At 43.1% G+C, this 23462-nt stretch overlaps 3 protein-coding genes across 13 annotated transcripts in view; all 3 read right to left on the bottom strand.

Moving 5' to 3' along the window:
* The window catches only part of LOC118207064 (spectrin alpha chain, non-erythrocytic 1), a 36502-nt gene extending 34277 nt beyond the window's left edge, over positions 1–2225 (bottom strand). For 6 of the 9 annotated variants that reach the window (XM_035380351.1, XM_035380356.1, XM_035380357.1 and 3 more), the window contains exon 1: positions 2090–2145. The gene's annotated coding sequence lies outside the window, so the exon portion shown is untranslated. Of the gene's footprint in view, positions 1–2089 lie in introns of all 9 variants that reach the window. The other 3 variants (XM_035380353.1, XM_035380352.1, XM_035380358.1) reach the window with 3 other exon arrangements.
* Positions 2226–3027: 802 nt separating this feature from the next.
* Positions 3028–10226, bottom strand: gle1 (GLE1 RNA export mediator). Of its 2 annotated transcripts, none has more exons than XM_035380457.1 (16): positions 10008–10226; positions 9120–9374; positions 8729–8890; positions 8061–8209; positions 7893–7953; positions 7228–7482; positions 6561–6786; positions 6345–6454; positions 6091–6163; positions 5773–5915; positions 5197–5387; positions 4939–5065; positions 4728–4832; positions 4559–4641; positions 4265–4328; positions 3028–3965 (listed from the first exon to the last, which is right to left on the bottom strand). In XM_035380457.1, the coding sequence occupies exons 1-16, from the start codon at positions 10104–10106 to the stop codon at positions 3897–3899; spliced, it is 2172 nt and encodes a 723-aa protein (XP_035236348.1). In that variant the 5' UTR covers positions 10107–10226; the 3' UTR covers positions 3028–3896. The 2 variants fall into 2 exon arrangements, with proteins under 2 accessions (XP_035236348.1, XP_035236349.1); XM_035380458.1 differs by having other exon boundaries at positions 8729–8887.
* A 1956-nt stretch (positions 10227–12182) lies between these two features.
* LOC118237069 (outer dense fiber protein 2-like) lies at positions 12183–23224 on the bottom strand. 2 transcript variants are annotated; one of them, XM_035435480.1, is made up of 18 exons: positions 22874–23224; positions 21869–22087; positions 21588–21761; positions 21055–21221; positions 20180–20309; positions 19670–19801; positions 19462–19536; positions 19108–19179; positions 18411–18527; positions 18115–18300; positions 17360–17469; positions 16789–16924; positions 16075–16185; positions 15646–15909; positions 15038–15138; positions 14399–14561; positions 13951–14076; positions 12183–13406 (listed from the first exon to the last, which is right to left on the bottom strand). In XM_035435480.1, the coding sequence occupies exons 1-18, from the start codon at positions 22874–22876 to the stop codon at positions 13233–13235; spliced, it is 2460 nt and encodes an 819-aa protein (XP_035291371.1). In that variant the 5' UTR covers positions 22877–23224; the 3' UTR covers positions 12183–13232. The 2 variants fall into 2 exon arrangements, with proteins under 2 accessions (XP_035291371.1, XP_035291372.1); XM_035435481.1 differs by lacking the exon at positions 22874–23224 and adding an exon at positions 22750–22867.
* Positions 23225–23462: the final 238 nt, after the last annotated feature.

The raw sequence follows: 23462 nt of genomic DNA, 5'->3' as shown, positions 1-23462 counted from the left end.
ATGATCATCCCCTGAAATTTAAAAATGACCATACACTGAATGCTTCCAATCGTCGTTAGATACAGGATATTCTGAAGAGTGATATATTTTGAAGATGAATTCTAAACACCCCAACACAATAATGGACAATATTTGTGTCCTCACTTTTTATGAAGTCTCAATATTATTAAAGTGCTTGTCAACCTATACTATTTTTCAAGGATAAAGTTACTTTAAAAATATCAGTTGAATTTTTTTCTCCTGGACATCTGCAGGAGCCACTGGTATGTTCACCAGTTCAACAGCAGGCTACACTATGCAGTATTCCAACGCAGGGGAATACAGAGGCCTGACAGAATGGCTCGGTAAACAGTCAAATACTGTCCTCGAGGCAGACTAATGATATCACCGCGTCACAAGGTTGTAACGCAAACACAAAATACTTCAGCAGATGAACGAGCAACCAGACAAGCGACAGATACAACAAACAATGCCTGAACAAATGACCATTTTACTGGGTCTCTGGGTGCGCCTACCAATTTAGCTTTTTTAAATGGCAAACTGAATACTAATGTTAATATGAAGATAGAACGTTTTAATGAAATATAAACTCTGAACTACAGATGTAATCTGCAAAAAGAACTAAGAGGTGGAGAGTCGAAACTAAGAATCTACGGCATGCGTAACACATGGCTATCTTTGGGCGCATGCCTTTGCCATTCCAGAAGAGCAGGGTGGAGCACGGCTCAGACAGCTACATGGCAGAAGGGAACAGGGCGAGAGGGGACTCAGGGGCAGCTGAGCCCTTTACAGCACCTACGGCTTGCATTTAAAAATGCGGACAAAACCACGACTCTTCGCAAAAAGTTTCATCTGTATTGACAGTTAGCTAGCTACAGCAGCTAATACGTTAGGCCTGCGGAACTGCTATGCGGCTGGGCGGTCGGAGGTGGGGTGGCAATGCTGAAGATAGCTTCATCAAAAAATATTAGCATAGGGTTTTCACTTTCCTCAACTTCATACTGTATCGCCCCAGTGTAGGTACGTCGCAGTATTTATGCAATGAAGGACTGCTGTTTGCTGCCTAATATTATAAGCAAAACAGCTATGGTAGCTAGTTATCCAGCTACTCACCCTTATCTAATTATCATAGTATCATTACGTGGCTTTTAGCTGCTGGCTAGATTTGTTTCACAACAAATTACTGACCGAATTACCCAAACAGTTAGACAAGCAGCATACTTTGTACGTTTACTCGGGTTGGTCTACTATTGCCACGCATGTGTTGCCAACGTTAGCTATAGACGCGCCAGTGGCCGCCAAGATAAGCCAACACCACCCCGTTATATATAGATAACGTTTTATAAGCTAGGGAGCTAGCTTCGGGAGAATGTCACGTAGCTGGCTACCGCTAACCTGAAGTCATATTGTGGTATGCGTAAAAGCTCTCCATATTTCACTAGTCTAATTTCAACCAATTTCCTGTTGCATAAGTAGCTCATTTACAACGATAACTTGGTAAATTAACATTCTCTGCATAACGCGAATAACAATAACATAACGTTAGAAATCACTAGGTTATTGCTGGTTGGTTTGCTAGCTGGATGACCAGCAATAGTCTGGTGGTCTCGTCAGCAGCTGTCTACGCCATTTGTCTTGTCCATTTGGTTCAATGACATTCTTACCGGCGCTGGGCGGCTCCTCGACGGCTGAGATTTGACTGAACAACAATAGCTAGTTAGCTAGTATCTAGCTGAATGCTAGCCAAATCTACCTCGGAAAATATTTCTTACAGCCAAGAGCATAGCTAAACCAATATTCAAGTGTAGTTACTAAAATATGTAAAACATAAAAGTCTGACATGTGATGCAAAATAGCCAGCAATCGGCTAGCTACATAAATCAACCAAATTAGCATTAATTAACGTTAGCTAACCCGACCAAAGCTAGTCCAGTAGCTAGCTAGCTAGCTCGGTAGCTTGAAAGAACGTAAGAAGTATGCAGAATCAGCGTTTAAACTAAACATTCAAAGCCGTATTATTTTGCAGTTAGACTGTGCCATATTTCCCAGTGTAGCGCTAGCTTTAAACTACATATTAAATTATTCTTACCTGCACTGGAAAGCTTTCTTGCTGTAAACGACACAAAAAGGTGGTACCCCCGAATGCAGTCCTCTGCTCCGTTGTGATCTAGATATACTGCGCTACGTGAGACGGTGACATCACACACCGCCGCAACGAGCCGAACGAAAAGCGGACACTAACGAAAAAGGTCGAATCGCACAATGCGATCCCAAGTGCACGCGGACTCCACTTCGCTTTTCTGTCAACATTCATGCCAGCATGCAAACCAGAAATCGATATTTAAAATGTAATTGTATGCCAGCTTGCTATGTACAATAAGCGATTATCAAATATTTGCTATATGTTAAAGTCTTTGTCACATTAAACTTTATTCTAAAATCTAGTGTTTTATATATCTAACGTTAGGAATTAGCACCTGGTTTTAAATGTTTTGCGTAGAATATGGGAACAGATGAATTTGACATACCTTTTTTAGTTTGCTTTCAAACCTAAAACGTTGCTTGTGTTCTCACTTCTCTTTTTTCATAGACACTCACGTATGCCTATCCATGTCTTATTTGACATGTAGGGAAAACTCAGACATGACTGATTGAAGCAATTTCATTGCACATTTCTCACATAATACAAGAACCAAACCTGGTGGCTTAGCCCTTACATTCTGAGAGGGAATGGCAAAGCTTTTCAGATGCATATCTTTCTCATTTAGTTCTGCGTTTAGCATTTGCCAGTAGCGAGTGGGGGCCTAAATGGTGCTGCATAGCCCTTGTCAAATAGGGCACTATGTGCAAAATGTGCTGACTAAAGATCAATATTCCAGTTTTAAATTCCAGAATTATTCTGTTCAAGTGCAGCAACACCCTTTGGCAGGCTTACCACTGCTGAGACCTTTTTCCCCTTGTGAACAATTTATTGAACCACAGGAGCCCTGAATCAGAGAAGCAAGATAAAATCTCAACAGAAAATTATGCTTTTGGTTTGCATATTTAATTCTCACAGTAGGTATAAAACGTTTGCATCTATATACAAGGCTTTCAAGTAAATTATTCTTTGGACAATTATATTACACAACATCATGAATTGCTTACAACTAATGTACAGCTTTATATCACATTAGTGTACTTGATATGACATATTAATCTGTTGCACAGTATGGCTTTAGTAGAGAGGATACCATGGTTTATGAGAATAATTGAATAAAAAATTAAAATTTTAAATAACAGAGAAAACAGAATTCAAGGACATTTTGCAAACTGACTGAATGGTATGTATTCATTAAAAGGTCTAACAGGCAATGGTCTACTTCCAAATACATCTAATAATATAATATTCCAAAGTAAACTTGCACTGTATATACTTCAAGTTATGTCAAGAATTAAAATTTGAGGTTAAGACATATGTTCATCTTCAGATTCGTTTCGTGTAATTCATCGAACTCACAACCAAACTCTCTAATAATGTAAGTGTAATTTTACCAAAGCTCTTCTGAGAAGAAAAAAACCAAGTGCAATCTAAAACCCTCAGTTCATTCTCTATGCATAACAGCCATGACCGTGCCCAAAACAAAGTAATCCCATGAGCTAGGCTTTCTACATGTCACATCCATGATGAGTGTATGCAAAATTAAAAAACTGCATGAAGAAATCATAAACACACATTTCACAGATGCACTGCAGATTCATTTCTGCCACAGTCATATCTGGACGGAACTAAGTACACTGTCACAGGTTCTCTTGGGAGACGGTGCGTCACCAGGATGAAGACCATCATTCCTCCGGCTGTGTTGGCCAGATGTTCTCAGTTATGGGCGTTTCCTGCCCCTCCCTCCCTCACCAATTCAAGTCCTCCAGAACGAGGAGCTGAGCTGACCTTTCGGGGGAGGAATCTCTTTGCGCCTCAGAGAACTCTGTGGGAAGGGAGAGTAAAATGGTGAGTACAAAATACCACCCTTCAATTTAGAAGATGCAAGCGCTGTGACAGCCATAAATTCTTTTTTGCAACTGATAAGGAGCCCAGTAAGTTGTTCATGCAATAAAGTCTGAATAGTAATCTTCCAGTTGTGTGGCCCACAAAAAAGCTACAATTAGAAAAGTTGGTTCCATCTGAATGGTTATACACCATTAATATTAATCTCGAACTAGAAGCGTAATGAACATGCATGCAATAAATAAAAAAACTTAGCCAATAAGGTTTTGGGGTCCTCACCTCCAGGAACTGCTTCAGCCTCATCACAGAGCCCATCTGGCCTGTGCTGGTCACCGCCTCGATTCTGAGGGGAGGAGAGAGAATCAGTCGGAATCAGGACAAGCAGTTCTTTCACAGCAGGCTGTAGACCAAAGGCCCAAGGAAGACTTCACAGAACAAGAAGACTAACCTTTCTTTTGAATTCAGACAATTATTCAATCAAACAATAAATTCAAGCTAAATAATGGCTATTTAGATAAAACTACATACAGAATCAAATAAGTTACTCTGACTGATAATGCTCGAATCCCATACCTGGGAAAGTACTCCTCCTTAATGAGAAGGATGAGTTTCCAGAATTGTCCTTGGTATTGCTTCATCAGGGCATGACCACACACCTGCAGAGTGTAGAACTGGTCAGATTTTTCCAATCTTGTAAGGGGACTGGGAAAGGTTGGAAATGAAAGGATGAAACCACACATACCTCTAAAAAGTCAAAAAGAAGGGTGGCTGTGACATCAGCCAGGGGCTCCATGTTCAACATCTGGGCCAGCCAGCGCCAGCCGTTGTTCAAGCCATGAGGGGCAGGCTACAAAAAAGGAGGGGGGGGGGCAGCAGGACAAAAGCCAGTGAGTAAAACCAGTAACACCACCTTGTTCATTCATTCAGAATTAAAAGCAATTGTGTATACATACCCCCTGTTTGTTGTAGGGCCATCTCAGCTGTATGATGGCTGCATAGAGTCGAATCATGCCTGACATTCTTTTAAGGAAGCTGTCTTGAGCTTCCACTCCTGAATCATCCACTCGGTATCCCAGGATCCTGTAGGAGGGAGAGAACATCCCACAGTTCTTTTAGATAAAGATTTCCATAAATCTGCAGAAGTATTGCCCAAACTGCACTGTTCATAAAATTAAACAGTCCAGAGTATTGGTATAAAGTACAGCTTTCACCTCTGATAGTCCTCCACTGATGTACCATCCTTCATGGGTGGGTAATAGGGCACAGAGTAAGGGCACTTCTTGTGCAAGTGGGCCAGGATGAGGTCCCCCACCTTAGGGTGAAGGTCCCACACCCCCGAAGCCACCACAGCAATTGGGAAAGCCGCCTCATGATGAGAGGCAACCTCCTCTTCACCTTGTTTCTGAGAAAACATGAAAATGACACTCAGCTCCGGTGACTTCATAATCAAGAATGACTCCCAGCAAATCCAAAATCAGTAAATGATTCATCTTCTAACTTATACAAATGGTAAATGCACAATTATGTACGTGTGGTCTCTTTTGCACCAATCAACCTGTCAATCTGGTTGACAATGAATAAAATGTTTACAGCTGTGACTACCCAACAGTGGAAATGTTAAGATTGGGAGTGTTTGCACAAGTGCATCAATGAGATTAGGGTTTTGTGAGCTTTTTCACTTTACATTCACAAGGATAAAATGCAGATTAGTGAATTATTTCAGACCTACACAGGTCTTGTCCAGAAAAGCCTACTAATGGTTTTCCAGTACAGAAAGGGCAGCTCACCACAAACTTCTCTGCCAGCTTGTAGCTGACAAAGGACAGGCCGTGAGGATGCTGGGAGGCGGAGATCGACTTGCCCCCTGACTGCACTGAACGTCCAGATAACAGCTTGTCAATCTTGTCAAAGATTTCCCTCAACTTGGATCCTAGCAACACAAACACATTACAAGGTGGACTAACTCAACAGTTCTGATTGACAGTTTATCATTGATTACTCACGCACCGTATAAATAATTACAATCTAGTGCAGTTACATAGTGACTCATCTCATGATGTCAAAGCACTTAGCGGTGCTGACAACAGAGCCAAAGAAGCACCTACCTGAGGTCCTGGAGATCTGGCTAATGGGGATTGAGGCCGCCTTCTGAAGCTCCATCTTTAGCCTTTTACTCTGCTGCATGGGGGGACATAACGTAACACAGAATGAGCACCTTAAATACCGTCCACACACAAGTAGGCCTGTTGGCCAAAACTGACAGTTACATTTCCGTTGGCATGGCTCCTGGCTTTGGAATATGTGCAAAGCCCTACTTCAACACAACACCACATACTAATTGGGGAGCTCTCAAGCCTACCTGATCTTTGGTGTTGTTGAGGTCGTCAAATGACAGGGCACACTGGTTGGCAGAGCCTTGCAACTCCTGGTACCATTTGAGAGTGCTTTCTTCTGCTTTTGTCTGCAGCCCTACAACGTCAAGAGTGTCACTCAATGTTCAGAGCTGCACTGGTCCTTCATCCCCTCAGAAGTCAGAGTGCTCTCTCCCTTCAACAAACAACCTTATGACCCATACCCTTTTTCCTCGCTTTCTCCTTGGCTGAGAGCGCAGCGCTTTTTTTCTGCTCCTCCAGCTGAGCCTGCAGTTCTGCCTGCTTCCTGCGCTCTTTCTCCTCTTCCTCCTCCTTCCTCCTCTTCTCCTGGGCCTGGGCGGCCTCCAGCTGCATGGCCCTCACTAGTGCCCTCATGTCCTGCAAGGCACGGTCTGCCACAGCCATGTCCTCCATACTGGGGAACCGTCCCTGTGAGGACATGGACGGAAACCAGGGACCCAGAGTCACAGGTACATCACACACCCACGTCTACACTCCTCTTTAAAACAGACAAACAGACTTCTCTACACCAGGGACAGGCAACCATGCTCCTGGAGTGTAAGAGAGGTTTCTGGTTTTTGTTCCATTCAAACCCCTAACTACATAATTGGCTGTGTCATTCGACTGAATAAATGCAGATGAACAAGTACTCAGGGTTTCACAACTCATACTCGTAAGACTAAATATTCAAGTTGTGTGAGGAACAGCTTGGTTGGAACACAAACCAGAAACCCCTCTGGTGGTCAAAGCCTAGAATTCCCCTGCTTGCTTTAATGACCAAAGGGTTTAAAAAGTAACTATTTCACAAGTCCGATGTAGTGGAGAGCAACCAAATATGCACACGGGAATAAAGGGGAGTACAAGTTGTACCTCAGCCGTAGTGCGAACAACTTCTGAAACCTGCGAGCAGAGCTGGTTGCCGCGCATGCTGTAGGAGGCCAGGTCATGGGTGGGCGTGGCCTGAGATAGAGCGGAGGGCTCCAGCTGCTGGTTGAGCTGCAGCACCTCTTCCTGGATGGCGTTGAGGGCGCGCAGCCTCTCCCGGCCTTCCACCTGCCGTTGCCTCTCAAGCTCCGCCTCCCGCAGGCGCTGCTGCTCCGCCTCTCGCAACCGCAAGTTCTGGATCTACAGGCAAATGAGCGAACAAAGAGCTGTAAACAGAGCTGAGGCACAGCAAGTAAAATAAGGACGAGAGTGTGTGTGAGTGTGTTGGTTTACTTGTTAACAAATTTCTATTTGATTTTCAAATTATCTCCAAATTTGTGGCAGCAGTGTAACATAACGGTTACGGAACCGAGCTTGTAAACAAAAGGTAGCAAACGAAGAGGTCTTGTTGAGTTGCTAATTAGTAGAGTCGGATGTGCCAAATTAGGGCTGAAATGAAAACCTACAGAAGCGTAGGTCTCCAGGGACAGGGTTGGTTACCATAGATATAAGAAAAGATGAACCAAATCAGACAGACAAGGCAAGACAAACTGTTCGGATACAACACAAGCAGTCTTTCCTTCATCCTGTGTCTACAACACAAGCAGTACCTTCATCCTGTGTCTATGCTCCTCCTTCAGCTTTTCTTGGCGCCCAAGACTCTCCTGTGTCCTGTTAAGTGAGGTATACAAGCCAAATCAGCTCACCCATTCTGACATCTACAGGTAAATGAAAGTACGAGAGCTCATTTAAGCAAGATGGTCCAGAATGATGCCCACTCTTTGTCCATCATGTCCCGCACGCTCTGGTAGTCTTGTCTCTGCTTTAACTCCATGTACTCCTCAAAGCGCTTCAGCTGCTCAGACTCACGGCTGGCCACAGCTTCCACCAGCCGCTCCTGCTGCTCCTGCCTGGCACTCAACTCTGCCTGCGACAAGAGACACAGCAAGAGGAAGGTCATAATGATGGTCAAAGAATTCAGCTTTTTTTTTTTTAACCCATTAATGCCAAGATTTGTTCCCAGAGATTTCTTACATAAGCATCTATAGTCATCCAAAAAATATTCACAAATGGAAAAAGTGGTAGACTTCGTCAACTTTAGTTGCCCGCGGGCTTAAATGGGTTAAGAGGGAAATATACTGATGTTACTTACAAAATTACAATGTATGTATATCCATACACATGTAGACGAATTAAGGTACAACAGTTAAGAAAGAGATAATTGATCAAAGAAATATGCCTGAATCAGTTTATTTCAGCAGTGATACATCCACTGGTTTCAAACCACTCAACTTTTCTCAAATTCTAGACCATACAGAATTCCACCCAGGAATATTTACAGTCATGTAAATGTTTCCCATTGGGTGAAACAGATTTAAACTGTCACACAAACAACCAAACCAGCCACAAAACAGCAGCAGACAGGCAATGGAATGGGATGCCTGACCTTGGCTTTAGCACGATGCTTCTCCTCACAGACACGGATGCAGCCTGCCATCTGAGTTGCTCGGGGTGACAGCAGGGAGATGGTGGGGGGTGGAGTTGGGCTGGGGGCGGAATTCAGTTCTGGGCTGGGTTCACGATCCATCTCCTGATCCTGTGTGTTCTGCTGAAGAGAAATTGGAAAGGGAATCATTTTGAGCTTAAAATATACATTCCATTGATTACTTCACTTTAACTCAAAAGGGTAAAGGTGAAACCTAAATGAATGAACACTACGAATATGAACCGTGACAACAAAGGACACAGAAGATTGTGTGTTGCGCTCTGCTCAAAGGGGATGGGGGGTTTAAAAGTTGTGTTTTCCAGCACAAAGCACAGCAGAGCAAAGATCTCACCTCTTCTTCCTCAACCTCTGTACTAGAGGGTGGAGGTGGGGAGATGAGGGGAGACTGGGGAGCTGGGGCGAGGAGGCGGGGGCTAGTTGGCGCGGAGCTGGGCACAAGGACATCCTCAGATTGGCCTGGGCTGGAGTCGCGGGAGGGCGAGCCGAGGGAGCAGGTCTTCTGCAGGGGCCGGGCGCTCAGCCCTTTCAGGAATACCCCAGCAAGAGGCGACAGGCTTGGTGGAGCATTGCACTCGGACAGAATATCCTGGCGAGGGGAGCCAGTGCACCAAATCATGACAAGAATACACAGTAATGAAATCAGACTCACACATTTCCTTCAGTCTTCCAGACAACAATTCTCTATCGCCAGTTCCTAAGTGAAACCGCGTGCATCTATTTGATTTGGCTAAACAGATCCAAGTACTGTAGTTCATTTATTTTTTCACAGGTGGTGACTACGGTCAACCACTTAAATTCAGTTGGGGACGGTGATTAGAGGCCAAACAATTATTGATGAGTATACAGGTATTTGAAGTTTTCCATCTAGCAAGAGAACAGACAGCCGTGAATAAGCAACGCTAGCTAACAAGTTAGTTAGTTACACTCTAAGTATGATCAGAAACCGGCCGGCCAAACATACAGTAGGTTAGCACACCCTTGGAATGCAACCTCACGTTGTATGCTAACCTTCAGGAACGATTGAGCGTCTCGAGACGAAAACGGAATGTTGGTACTCTTTAGATGATATTTCAGTTCTAAACAATAAAAAGCAACTTAGCCAGCTAGCTGGGAAACTTAAAATTTGGTGACGGCCGTCAAACAAGCAGCTGCTTGTTAGCAAACTTAGCTAGCTTAGATAAGCATATAACTCAGATAAGTAGTAGAAACTCTCACTCACCTCCCCATCTTGTTCCCAATATGTTTTGTATATTATTTTCCCTTTCGGAGAATTTTTCAAGGCATCCAGCGTATCCCACCTTAGACTTTCAGCAGGCATCTTAGAAACACAACAGGAATGTGGTTATACTGGAAAACAAGCTTCTGTCTATTTGCCGCATTGAAACAGCGGCAAGAAACCATAGACTGTATAGCCAGAAACCAAACACACGATTCTGCGAGTATTTCCGTTTCCGGGTAGTGCACAGTTGAAGCTAAAAGACGGCGAAACACCTCACAAGACACACGTTATGAATTAGCAATTAGATATCGGATTATCCAAACAGAACAATATTAACATAGTTAATATTTACATATTACATTCAAGCACAATGTAGGTTTGAAACACAAAAAGAGAATATTAATCTTCTATTAATTTATGTTGGTTGTTTAACCATTTGAAGAGTGGGTTCTTGGAAAGTATTTACAGTTTTCTAAATCAGTCTTCTAGAACTCCAGTAGTGATTGTTACATCAGCATTAGAATGGTAGAACAGTGTAATCACGTATTTGTGATCTTACACCTTAAAGGGTTAAGACACATTAGGGCCCCAAGAAGAGGGGATGGCATTAATAATATATTACTTTGTAAAGGAGGCTCATACATTTATACCCTTCAGACTCTCTCTGAAAAGAAGTGTTCAAGACGTTTGTGATGACTGTATGTATGTTTGCTCTGCATAACCAAGAGCCAGACAGTCTTATGTGATACATGGTCTTGCCTAACTCCACCTCTTCCCTGTTAGCCTCAGATGGCATGTCTTATGGTACATACACTACATACCCAAATGTATGTGGACACCTGAACACCACACCTATATTTACTTGTTTAACGTCACATTCCAAAACCATGGGCATTAATATGGAGTTGGACCTCCCTTTGCTGCTGTAACAGCCTCTACTTTTCTGGGGAGGCCTTCCAGTAGATTTTGGAGCATGGCTGGGGGAGATTCACTTCCATTCAGCCACAAGAGCATTAGTGAGGTTTGGCACTGATGTTGGGTGTAAGGCCTGTCTTGCAGTTGGCATTCGAATTAATCCCATAGGTGTTTGATGGGGTAGAGGTCAGGGCTCTGTGCAGGCCAGTCAAGTTCTTCCCCACCAAACTCACCACATAATTTCTTTATGGACCCCGCTTTGTGCATGGGGCATTGTCATTTTGAAACAGGGACGGACCTTCCCCAAACTGCTGCCACAAAGTTGGAAGTGCACAATTCTCTAGAATGTCATTGTATGCTGTAGTCTTAAGATGCCCCATCACTATAACTAAGGGGTATAGCCCAAATCACTAAAAGCAGACCCAGACCATTATTCCTCTTCCACTAAACTTTACAATTGGCACTATTCAAGCCAGTACAGTTGGCACTATGCATTCCACCAAATCCAGATTCATCCTTTAGACTGCCAGATAGTGAAGCGTGATTCATGACTCCAGAGAAATGCATTTCAACTGCTCCAGAGTCCAGTGGCGGTGTGCTTTTCATCACCCCAGACAACTTGGCATTGTCCATGATCTTAGACTTGTGTACAGCTGCTCAGCCATGGAAACCCATTTCATGAAGCTCTTGACAAACAGTTCTAGCGCTGATGTTGTTTGGAACTCTGTAATGAGTGTCGCAACCAAGGATAGATGATTTTTACATGCTACACACTTCGGCACTCTGTGGTCCTGTTCTATGAGCTTGTGTGGCCCACCACTTTGCAGCTGAGCTGTTGTTGCTCCAATACATTTCCATTTCATAATAGAACTTACAATTGACCGGGGCAGCTCTAGCAGGGCAGAAATTTGACGAACTGACTTGTTGAAGCTCTTCGGTACGACCCATTCTACTGTCAATGTGTCAATGGAGTTTGCATTGCTGTATGCTCTGTTAGCGATGGGTGTGGCTGAAATAGCTGTCCAAAAAGGGCACTTTCAGTTAACTCTATTTACATTTTTATGGTCAACAACTTGAATTATGGAATCAAATTGTATACATGATATTTGCAGTGAACCAATTTAAGCTGTCATCCAACTTAAATTTATAAATGTAATGATCATAACACAAACTACATTTGATGTATGGCTGATAAGTCATCCATAAGGGTTGGAAGATGTTCATAGATCCTGTGCTGATAAATGTGATGTTACAACAGCAGATTTTGAACGAAGGCTTTATTATTAACATCCTCATAGACATTTTATGTTTCATTCACAAGTGTAAATTGCACTGATGAAAACATCCATGGAATATTAAAATAATATTAAAAAATAATGACAAACATTTGAAAGCCTTTTGTAATTTACCTTCATCAATATAGCATTCATTGTTCAGTAAAAACAAAAAAATGACTAGCAAAAACACTTGGAAACAAGAAGATGAATTTGACCTAATTACTGGTATCACAATTAAAATAGATCATAAATGTTCTAGCAGCAAATGACAGAAATAGCCCCAGGGACAATTTTCTGATAATAGCATACAAGAGACATGTTTGTTTTCAAAGATTGCCAAGCAGATAGGTAGAGGACTAGAGTGTAACATTGAGATGGAAGAAAAAACTTTGGTTGGATAAAGTATTTGGACAAAGACCAAGGGAAGGGATAGGGTCTTAAATCTGTCAGTTCTCCCACGAAGCTCACTTTTTAAAATGCCTTTTTCTCACAATTTCTGATGTGCAATCATATTCATTGGCAGCTCCCACACTGCAGCAAACTCCACTATCGATTAAGCAGAACAGACAAGCATATGCTCTCCGGCAAAGCATGCAATGTCAGCTTCCACTTATTAAAGTGCAGTCTCCAAGTTTAGCTTCCACAGACACAAGTTAAAAGAAGACACTTTATGGGCAGCTCAACAGGCAGTCCACAGATTGCTGGTAAGCAACGAGACGCTGCCCTCCCTTCCCTGGCCAATGCTAGCAGCGAATGTGCGCCTCCTTGCATCGGCACTGGCACAGTCTGAATCCAAAACCAGACGCTGGGGACCATCCATACACAAGAACAGTGCCTCAACAGGATGGGTGCCCAGCAGCCTCTGAATTTGCATTTATGTGTCTGAGTATGTATGACTAGCAACGCTGTAATATATTATACATATATTTGAATGACTGTAACAAGTATGTAAGCAAAAATAAACGGAGGAACAAGGAAGGCAGGGAGCAGATGAGGCTCCATAAGCAGAGAAACGGAAAAAGGGAGTGTCCAATCAAAGAGGGGACAAGGGCCGCAGAACGGAGCTGCCTAATGCAGAGTCACGAAAAACATTAGCGTAAGAGGTCTTGAGGAATTCCACATAGTTCTGCAGACTTCGGTTGGTGCTGTCAGATTGCTCCAGGCGATCCTTCATATCTTGCAGCCGGGTCTGGTGTCGACGCTCTATCTGCAGGACGGGTAACCAATGACCACACATAAATGCACAAAATGCACATTCAGTTCACACTTCCCCACATCTCAGTTGCCTGGCTCCCATCAAGATTTCCAAAACAGACCAAGCCATTACTGCCATAAGCAACTATTAAGATACAATTACTGTATACATCTCACAATCAGAATTCATTTCCTCCAATCCAATACAGACTAAAGGGTAAAATATGCAGTTTGATACTTTTTTGTGAGTGTACTACATCTATACATATAGGTTACAATTTGTCACAAGCAACTGTAGATGTCAAATAAAAAATAAAATAAGCCTTTTCCTGCGCATCCTGAAGAAAACTAACTTCCTTTCAAGGAGAGCTGAAGGTGTCACATGAAAACTGGCAGCATGAGTCTGAGATTAATAAGCCTGACAAGTTCCTTGTCTTAGCATGTCACTGCTACTAGATGCAATATGAGTATTCCTCTAATGACACTGCTAATTATTTTAAAACTGTTCACACTATAACACCTGTAGTGCAAGTTAGACATGATACATATATGCTTACGTCCTCTTTGCTGCGACGCAGCTGGTTGAGCTCGACTTGGGTGCGACTCAGCTGTGCCTCCAGGTCTAGAACCTTAGATTGGGCCACCCGCTCCTTGGAGGCTGCTCGTTCCCGGGTCTGATCCAGCTGCAAACACATTTTCCAGGGAAAGTCATTTTTCCTAAAACCACAGCAAGTCACCAGACATTCAAAAACGAACAGTAATGCAAGGGAAGTGTTCTTTTCACAAACAGAAGTACCTTTCACCAACCAAATTTTGAAATTAGGGAAGTAAATATCATAATGTAGATGACCCAAAATGATGTGTCAACTTGTTGACTGAACAGAACGTCACTGCAAGTCAGGGGTTTAGCACCAGAACGCATTTCAACTGTTTATGAGCTGGCATTAGGAAAGAACAGATGACCAATAGCGTCCAGTTCACATTATTCCTCGTCACAGAACAAACCTGCAGCTGTGCACCAAGAAAGGCATCCTCCAGCTTGTGCGTTAGGACACTGCACTCCTGGGACTTCTCCTGCAGGTGCAGCTGGCTGCTGTGGATACTGTCCTCCCGTTTGGTGATCACCTGAACCAGGTCTCGGTTCTGAGCGTTGGTCTCCTCCAGATTCCTGTCACGGATGGAGGACATCACAACAGACATGAAACAGAGGGACTAGGGAGCTTGACTGAGGACAGGTGGAAATAATGCTCCAGTTGTCCTCTGTAGCTGTTTCCAGTTGTGTGGAATTATGTGGGTTAGCTATGAAGACAAATAAATTAAGTTTGATTTTATAAAAACAATAGATCGTGGTGTTAAAATTTTAGGAATATTAGGTAAATAGAAATAAGGGAAAATCAACATAATTTGCACAAATCTTACCCTACTCCTGTTGACAACATTAAAAAATAAAAATGAACCATTGTCATGTGAATGACAAATTTAAATGGTCTTATATTACAATTGCGGCTTCCCCAGCAAAGCAATAAATAAACACTTGTCTCACACAACTCGAGGCAAATTTTTTAGCGCTCTGAGGTAAATTTTCTTTGTGATTTTTATGGAAAAATAACCATCGAAACACCACCCCCCCATGATGATACAGACCTTTCTAGACTCTCCATCCTCTGCTTCAAGTGTTTGTTCTCCTCTAGCAGCAACATCTTCTTCTCTCGAATAGCCTCCATCCGACTGCCCTGCTGCTCAACCTACAGACAGAACACACAGGTAGCGGGCGCCGTTTCTGATTATTTTATTATCTATGTCCACCACCACCCCCTTCTTTGGACAGCCATTACACACAGGTTATTACATATTAATAGAGGTAGATGTCCAGTGCCTCCTGGAGAAGTAGATCTGATATGTCGGAATCTAAACAAAAAGCTATTTCCATAGGTGTCGGTGGGCAACATATCCATAAATACAGAAACTACGCTTATTTGTGAGAGCAATTCACCTAGAATCTACATGCAAATAAGTTTCAATTAAGTGCTACTTGTTAATAAGCATTTTTTCATGTCCTGCTAAATATTTCAACTAGCATTTTCAGGTATTTCACCATTGCTGGTTCTATTACTGGATCACCTTTCATGGGGTCAATAAGGGAAGCTTTTCCACTTTCTCCCCAAATTTGCAAAGGCAGTCATTAATGGGTTTATTTACAGGTTAACTGGTTAAATGATTAAATGCGCTGAATCAGAAGCCGTGCACGCCACCTTCAGGCGCAGCTCGGAGAGTGCGCTGCAGTGCTCGCTGCTCCTCTTCTCGTGCTCCTGCACCTGCTCCTCCGCCTCCCACAGCTGCTGCTCTGTGCGTTTCAGCCGCTCGGGCAGCGGCTCCAGCTCCGCCAGCCGCCCCAGCAGCTGCCTCCGCACCGCCTCCACCTCCCGCTCTAGCTCTGCCCGCACCTCCTGCACCTCCCTCTCCGCCAGTTCAAGCTTCAGGCGGTGCTCGTCCACCTCCAAACGGGTCTTATGCAGCTGCGCCGCAACACGCGAGAAGCCCCAACAACATTAGCAAAACAAATAAATGTGTACCGTTATAGTGCAATTCTGCTCCCTCATGCTGCGATTCAATCCATTCATGTGCATTTAGTTGTGTACCGTTTGGTCTGGGGTGTGTTAGAACCTTCCACAGGGAGGTACCTGGCTTTTATAGCTGTCCACCAGACTCTCATACTGCTTCACTGAGGACTTCAGCTGCTCCACCTCTGACTGGGATAAGCCCTGTTTTTCCTCCATGGCTGACTGAGCGGCCTGGGGGAAAGAACCCAAGGGAGAAGAACAAGCACAAACAATATATACACTATAGCTGTAAAATTATGTCATGATTGAAATTGAGACCAGCAGACATACCAAACCTATCATAACTACTTCATGATTAACAGTTATTGTAGCCTTCTCAAGAAAAGAATATTAACTACACAGCCAGAACTCCATCCCATCAATTGCCATAGAGTCTTGTCACTTAAAAGTGAGCAAATAGTCCAGATATGTACATAGTTCCTACCATAGAACAAACATAGACTGTTGCAAAAATAAAATAATCATGTCATGCTTTCATGTCTCAAAACTTCAAATGCTGTAAATAAAAATGAACATACATATATATGCATTACATAAGATTATTCAACATTGTATTAGTGGAGATACTAAAGGGCGGTGCACTTCTCCAAATAGTCAGTTCAAATGATAATTGCGACAGAGCAACATAGATATCACTGACACCTTTATAAATGGCAAAGACAGTAATGCAGAACTCCATTCCTATGTAAGACTCCTCTGACACTGATGCAAGCTGTGCTACTGAAGGTGAAGATGGAGAGGATTCAGAGCACGTACGCAGCAGGTTAAACAGACCTTAAGCCTCTGCTTCTCCAGCCTGGTGGCAGTGCTCTCAGAAGTGAGGCGATGGAGCCGCTCGAGCAGCCCCTCTGTCTCAGCCCGGGCCTTGTCCTCTACGCTGCGCAGCTGATCGGTCAGGGAGGTCACCTGGCTGCGCAGACACAACGCAGTCAACACAGCACCCTCAGCACTACACGCTCTGTGTTATACCTGCACCTCCAGCATACAGCAGAACACCTCAAAGGCTTCGCCTTCAGCAAGCTGTATTTTTTTTTATTGTTACACAGTTGTTATCTACCTTAGAACAGAGAATGTCAGCGAAAACAAAATAAACTAGTCTGGTCAATGTCACATTAGACTCACCTCAGTCATACCAACTTTGGTCTCACAATCAGAGCTTTGGGTAGCATTATCTTTAGAATGACAACAAATTTGAAGATGAAATCTTCAAAAAGGATATGTATGTGCATAGGACATTTACTTGTAGGCTTTAGTATGGTACTGCAATGCCTACAGCTTCCCATAACAGAAAACTGATTATCACAATCAATGACTGGCTGGCTTCTCTCATAAGCTCACTACTCACTTGCTGAGGACAGTAATCTCAACCTCCATTTGGCTCTTTTCCTTCACCTCCTGGGAGTGACGACCGCGCCAGCTTTCCACTGCAGCCTGGGCATCTGCCAGCTGGGTCTCCTGCACGACCCAACCCAACACATAAGGGCAAAGGTCAGGCTCACACATGAACAGCTGTTTGTGGCAGCAAATGTATTCAAAGTTTATATATGGAAACAAAGTATATTGTTCACATATATATGCTTTGGTCTAAATTCATTAAGGGGTTGTGGCCTGCTTATCACCTACCAATGAAGTAACCAATACAAACAAAGTTTCCAGGAGCAAAACCACATAAGTACACTATGCAGAATGTAACCAGTCATGTGTGCACATATATAGCAAAGAACACTGAAACCGGATGGTAAATGAAGCAACTGTGGTCTCCACAATATTTTTTCTGGAGCAATCAGGGATAGTTTGCATCACTGCACATCACTTGGGGGGGGGGGGGGGGGGGGGTGGTATCTCACATGCTTAGTAAAGAATAGAAACTGTCAATCACACTGTGCCCAGACCCAGCCTTCAAGACCATATAAGGTTCTCCCCCTTTTCCCTACTGCACAGTCTCTGGCACGAAAATGTACAACAGGGCAGCACAGAAAACCATGCTTTCACAGCTTAAAAACGCTTGTCACAAGCCCATGGAAAGTCAGAAGGTGACATCACAGACACAAATGTCCATATTTGTTCTACAGTCCATGCCTCAGCCCCGCGCTCTCTCACCTTCTCCAGAAGCTGTGCGCTAAGCTGCCCGGCTATGCCCTCGCTTCGCTCCGCCCGCTGCTTCTGCGTCTGCACCTCCTGCTTCAGGGCCTCTTTCCCCAAGTCCAAACTCTCCTGTACCTCCTTCAGCTCCTTCAACAGCTTCTCCACCTCCTCTTGTCGCAGGTTAACCGTCTGTTCAAGGCTCTGACGAGAGAAGGGAGGAAAACGCACAGTGGCTCAAAAGTAGCTAATCAAAATTTAGTGTAGGTAGACGCGAAGAGAAAGGACGCAGAGAGCAAAAGGAGGGCCCATACTTTGATCTGGACGGTCTGTCGGTTATTCTCCGCCTCTTTTTTGCGTAGCTGGCCTTGGAGATGAGCGCGCTTCAACTCCAGTGCTTTGGAAAGCTCTGCGGTGGTCTTCACATTCTCCTGCCAAGGAGATGGAGGTGGGAACGTTAAAGTCTGTGTACATAATGGTAATGGATGGTATTCATATAGTACCTTTCATCTAAGTGATTTACAGTTAAAGGACGGAGGAACTGAATTCAGCTACTGATGAGCAATATAACCTAAAAAATATGACTACATCTGTTTGTGGACAACATATGTCATGATTACATGCAATAGACTAGTGGACGTAACTGAAGAAAGTAAGGTCTCATATCTTTGCTTTAACCTTGTGCATTTAATCTCATACAAAAATTTTACTTGAATAAAAATCACGATCTACCTAATTAGGTCCATTCACTAGGGACACTTCACTCAAAATGATTTCAACTTTCATTAGCATTTAAATCCCAGTGGGGTCACTGCAGGCATTGGACTGTCGCAATAACCTGACTAATTTGACTAATTTGACATGGACAGAATATCGAACAGATCAGGACAAAATTGGATGTGATTATCCTTATCGCCATCTTCCCCAGCCATAAACTCGATAACCACTGTGTAGTCAGCAATGATGGAGCCATAACAAACTGTGTGCAGCACAGTGTCCCTCTGCATTTACCTTCTCAGTCTCCAAAAGCACAGTGAGCTGACAGACTACCTTTTCTTTGTCTTGGAGTTTCACCAGAAGATTCTGCAACAAAAACAGAGAGGGCTTAATGCACTGAGCCACTGAAGCTCAATGCTAATGAAGGACAGATTCACACTATGAGCTAAGCTGTGCGGCTGGAGAGACCATGACATAGCAAAAAGAATATCACCAGGTGGCCCATCTATTTTATTTTGTAAAGCCCTCTGACTTCTACATAAGAAGAGTGCATGACGGATGGATAATAAAAATCATTATGAATAGTAATTCATTCATTAAAAATGAGACCGTTATCCTTATCCATGAGCTGACTGCAGTCAAACTCACCACCTTCTCTGCCTCGGCAGTGGCCAGATTCTTCATAAGCACGTCCCTCTGCTCCGACAACCTCATAATATCCATCTGATCAGCCAAAAAAAAATGGGGGGGGGGGGGAACAATCCAACATGTTTATTTGGCCGGAATGTCACACACATGCCTACACACATATATTACTGGCTGTGATGTAATACCGGGCGCAGGGGGTATATCACACCTCATGCCCGTGATAGTCCCTCAGAAGGCGACGCAGAGTGCGGTTTGTGCCCTCAAAAGTCTCCAGCTTCTGTATCAGCAGGTCCCTCTGCCTGCCCAGCAGGGTCGAGTCCGACACCGACATCCGCTTCTCCTGCAGGGACACAGTTACCATGTGAAACAGCTAAGAGTATACATTTACATAAATATAAACATAGAAATGACTTCTGCACGGTCATGATGTACATCAACCAGAGAAGAGAGTCACAGGGAAAAGAATCGCATGATATTCCAGCCCAAATGTTCCTACAGTCCCTCGTCATCATAACAATTACCACAAAGGAACAGTATGATCATGAACTTGTGGACTATTAGTGCTATTCTGACAACTGGTGCAGTTTGTGTATATTTGCGCAACTATACACAAACAGCACCAGTCTACCACTGCACATAATAACACATAACATAGCGAGTCTTGATTTAGGTCTGGTGCAACCTGACTTGATCCCCAGTGCCATCCCCAGTCACTCACAGTCCTTATCTTCCCCACAGTCTCTTTCAGGGCGGACATTTGCTTGGCAGCTGCAGTCCCGTCCATCTCGGCCTCCACCAGCTTCCTCAGCAGCATGTCTTTCTGCTGCAGCAGAGCCTCCGTCTCCTGCCTGCAGGGACAGGCAGTTGGCTTTAGCAACCATGTCTACGCAGTGGGAACTTTTCCCTTGCATTTGGTGATAAATTGGCTTTGTAATGTAGGTCAGTCGTTTCTTATTTCTTAAATCTCAAGTCACGACTTTGTAACACCTACACCTCATAATTCCTTCAAATAAGATGTGTTATAAAATACTTATCCATTATATACATCTCATACAGCCCAACATTTTGGAAATGGTAAAAAAAAAAAAAAAAGTATCTGAACTGAAACTATATATTGGATATTCAAAAAAACAAAAAAAAAAACATACTTTTTGGGTAACAAAAAAATATGGAGTAATAAAACCTTGAAAAAACGTGGAAGAAACTAAAACTCCTGTACTAAGTATTAAGAAAATAATACCAAGTACTAAGAAACAGTATCGTTAAAACTGAATTACTTGAAACTTGTTTTCATGTCATTACCAAATAACATTTATACAAATAATATAATCTCTTTTTTCATTTAGAATTTTTTTTTTTTTTAAACATTGTTTGTAGATCTCAAATAATATTGGTTTTCATGCCAAGCAACTAATATTTAATGCTGTTTCTGTTCATTGTACAGACATATGTAATCTTGTTGCTTCTCAATATCGACTAAAATAAACTGGGTATAAATCTATGATACAGGTTATCATATAACATAAAACAAAAAACAAACTCAAATCTACATGATACCCGCATGGTTTGGGTGGGTGTGTTCCTGTGACAAACCTGGTGAAGTCTGTCTCTTCTCGCATCTTCTCAATAGAGTGGCGGAGGCGGGTGTTTTCGCGTCCAGTGACCTCCAGTTCTTTGGTGAATTCCACCAGCTCATCCTCCTGCTCCTGGATTACACGCTGAGACGCACTCAACTGCTGTTCCTTCTTCCTCAGCTCCACCTGGAGACCACCGTGATATTGAACAAAAATTAGGGTTTGCTAAATAGTACAGATCACGTGCAGGTTCAATTGGGCAGGTTCAATTGAAAACAGGTAACCTGTGGAAACCTGGTCTGTTGTTAGAGGAACTCATTTAGCAGTAACCCAAACACCCTGCCAATTTAAACCCACCCTGCCTTTGGTGAGACAATTTGACTGCTGCAGCGTCATAGCCTGTCAATAACATATCTAGGTCTGAGGCTAGAATCTGCGAGCATAGTGCCCAACACGCACTCACCTTAACCCACCGAGCCACTTGAGAGCCTACTAAATGCCATTCTGTACTCTAAAACCTTTGGCAAAAGAAAACATACAAGCAAGACCAACCTCATTCTTCAGGGAGCCAACCTCTGTCATTAGGCTGTCAATCTTCCTCTCATATTGGTGGATGCGGCCTTGCAGCGCTTCCTCCTCATCAGAGGAGAGGTCAGCCAATCGTAGCGCAGACTGGGAAAGATCAGGCTCTGGAGCAGGCCTCATCTCTAGGCGGTGTGTCGGTCCCTATGCACCAACACAATTTTAGAGACCAGGCAACAAGAAGATGTGTATGTTTCTAAAAAACGAACCTTAAACTAATCATACAGAGATTAAAATAGGATCCATGGTACCTCCCACTTGTACAGGGCGTCACGTGTCGAGCCCTTCCCAGGAGGTATCCAGGGCACCCTTGCTTTCCTCCTAACGGAGGTTTGTTGACTCCCTGTGTCCCCCTTCATCTTTGCTTCTTTCATCTTCCGACCCTTCTTCATGTGCACATGCACTGGTGTACTCTCTGGAACATGCACGTGTAGAGGTGGTGATGCGGAAGTTGTATTCATTAATTTCCCCTGTGGAGTGAATTAAAGAGGCATACAAGCTAAATGTCTAGGACAGGGCTCATCTCATAACTTGAATGTCACATTTCTTGAATTAAATATAACTAACGAATGAAATGTGACAATTGTGAGCCATCAGTTACTACAGCAAATCAGTGTTCATGCTAACATAACGTTAGCCCAGTGCAGAAAATAGTTTGAAAGCTAAATATATTTATTTGGATGGCAAGGTATGTCATGCGCCAAGTGATGCCTTGTTTGCGTATGTGCATGCCCCCCTACATACAGTTTAGACTTGGTTCAACTGTTGTTATCGCTATCATACTGGGTAGCTAGCTTGAATCACCCAGATAGCGTTCCCTGAGTAAACAGACAAGAACGAAAGTGGCTAGCTAGTACAGCTAGTTGCTCATGTCTAGCCAGTTTGCTCATTAACGTTGATCTTCACTGTGTGTGATACAACTAATTAACTAGCTAGATAGGGCTAACACAGTATTCTGTACACTGAACTCGCTACTAAACAAACAAATTGTATTCGTCGCGACTTTTCGATATTAGCAAGCCAACGTTAGTTAGATAGACTAGCAAAAGAACATTAACAGTGTTAGGCTAGCTACTACAATGAGAAGTGTCCACATGTCAACGTTAAAACAATCAGCTGGCTAGATGCTTACAGAGTTGTAACCATCCGTAGTTCATCTACTACACCTCCACTAATTGCAGGTTGTTAACTATATCTGAAATTTAAAAAAATATGACGACCAGGCTATTGCTATCTTCTCTACAGTCTCTCCTTACCATTTGTAGAGTCAAATATTAAAACTTTATATTTTGGTTCGTTCGCTAGCTTATTTATCCAGCAAGCTGAATGTGTCCCGTGTTCCTTTTGCAGTCTCTTGTGATACGCTCATTTCTTGTATCCGATTGGCTCATTCAAATATGTTCAATGGCTGTTGGCTTGTGAGTGGAGGAGGAAGTGACAAGAGACTGTTTACTGTTTACCTATCGATTATTCCTGGTCGGACTGAATAGTTCCAATTAACGTTCAAAGTGGCGAAGGAAAAAGTTAATGCAATGAAACTTTGGTCCAAAAATGCAATCGCAGCATCAGACTCACAGTTCTGTGAGCAGACTGTATCCCACTCTGTCATTATTGTAGTTCCTATGGTTATATTTTCTTTTGACGTTACCCTAGTAACCGCACCAAATAATAAGCACTGGGCTACGGGAGCCGAGAGATGTTGCCAAGCTTTTACATTTTTCCGATGGGGTAAATGCATTTTCAACACAATGTAAAATATGTGCTAATCTTCAAATAGATAAGTTACGTGAACAAAAGAGATTTGTATGAAAATTGAGGTATTGGTGCCGTAGAAGCGGTTACACC

This window comes from Anguilla anguilla, chromosome 10, assembly GCF_013347855.1.
Source record: "Anguilla anguilla isolate fAngAng1 chromosome 10, fAngAng1.pri, whole genome shotgun sequence".
In the NCBI taxonomy this organism is placed as follows: Eukaryota; Metazoa; Chordata; class Actinopteri; order Anguilliformes; family Anguillidae; genus Anguilla; species Anguilla anguilla.
Note: the sequence above shows the minus strand (reverse complement) of the source record. Positions and strands in the feature narration are given on the sequence as shown.

Bases quoted from the DNA above. Each gene is read 5' to 3' on its own strand.
- gle1 (XM_035380457.1), bottom strand. From the start codon at position 10,106: ATGCCTGCTGAAAGTCTAAGGTGGGATACGCTGGATGCCTTGAAAAAT. The intron at 7,954-8,060 runs GTGGGCATCATT...CTCACTTAACAG, and splicing joins CGGGACATGATGGACAAAGA to GACACAGGAGAGTCTTGGGC. The intron at 7,483-7,892 runs GTACTGCTTGTG...ATTTGCCTGTAG, and splicing joins AGCATAGACACAGGATGAAG to ATCCAGAACTTGCGGTTGCG.
- LOC118237069 (XM_035435480.1), bottom strand. The intron at 19,802-20,179 runs GTGAGTGACTGG...GTGTCCCTGCAG, and splicing joins CTGTGGGGAAGATAAGGACT to GAGAAGCGGATGTCGGTGTC. The intron at 13,407-13,950 runs GTAAGCATATAT...CCCGTCCTGCAG, and splicing joins TGCGTCGCAGCAAAGAGGAC to ATAGAGCGTCGACACCAGAC.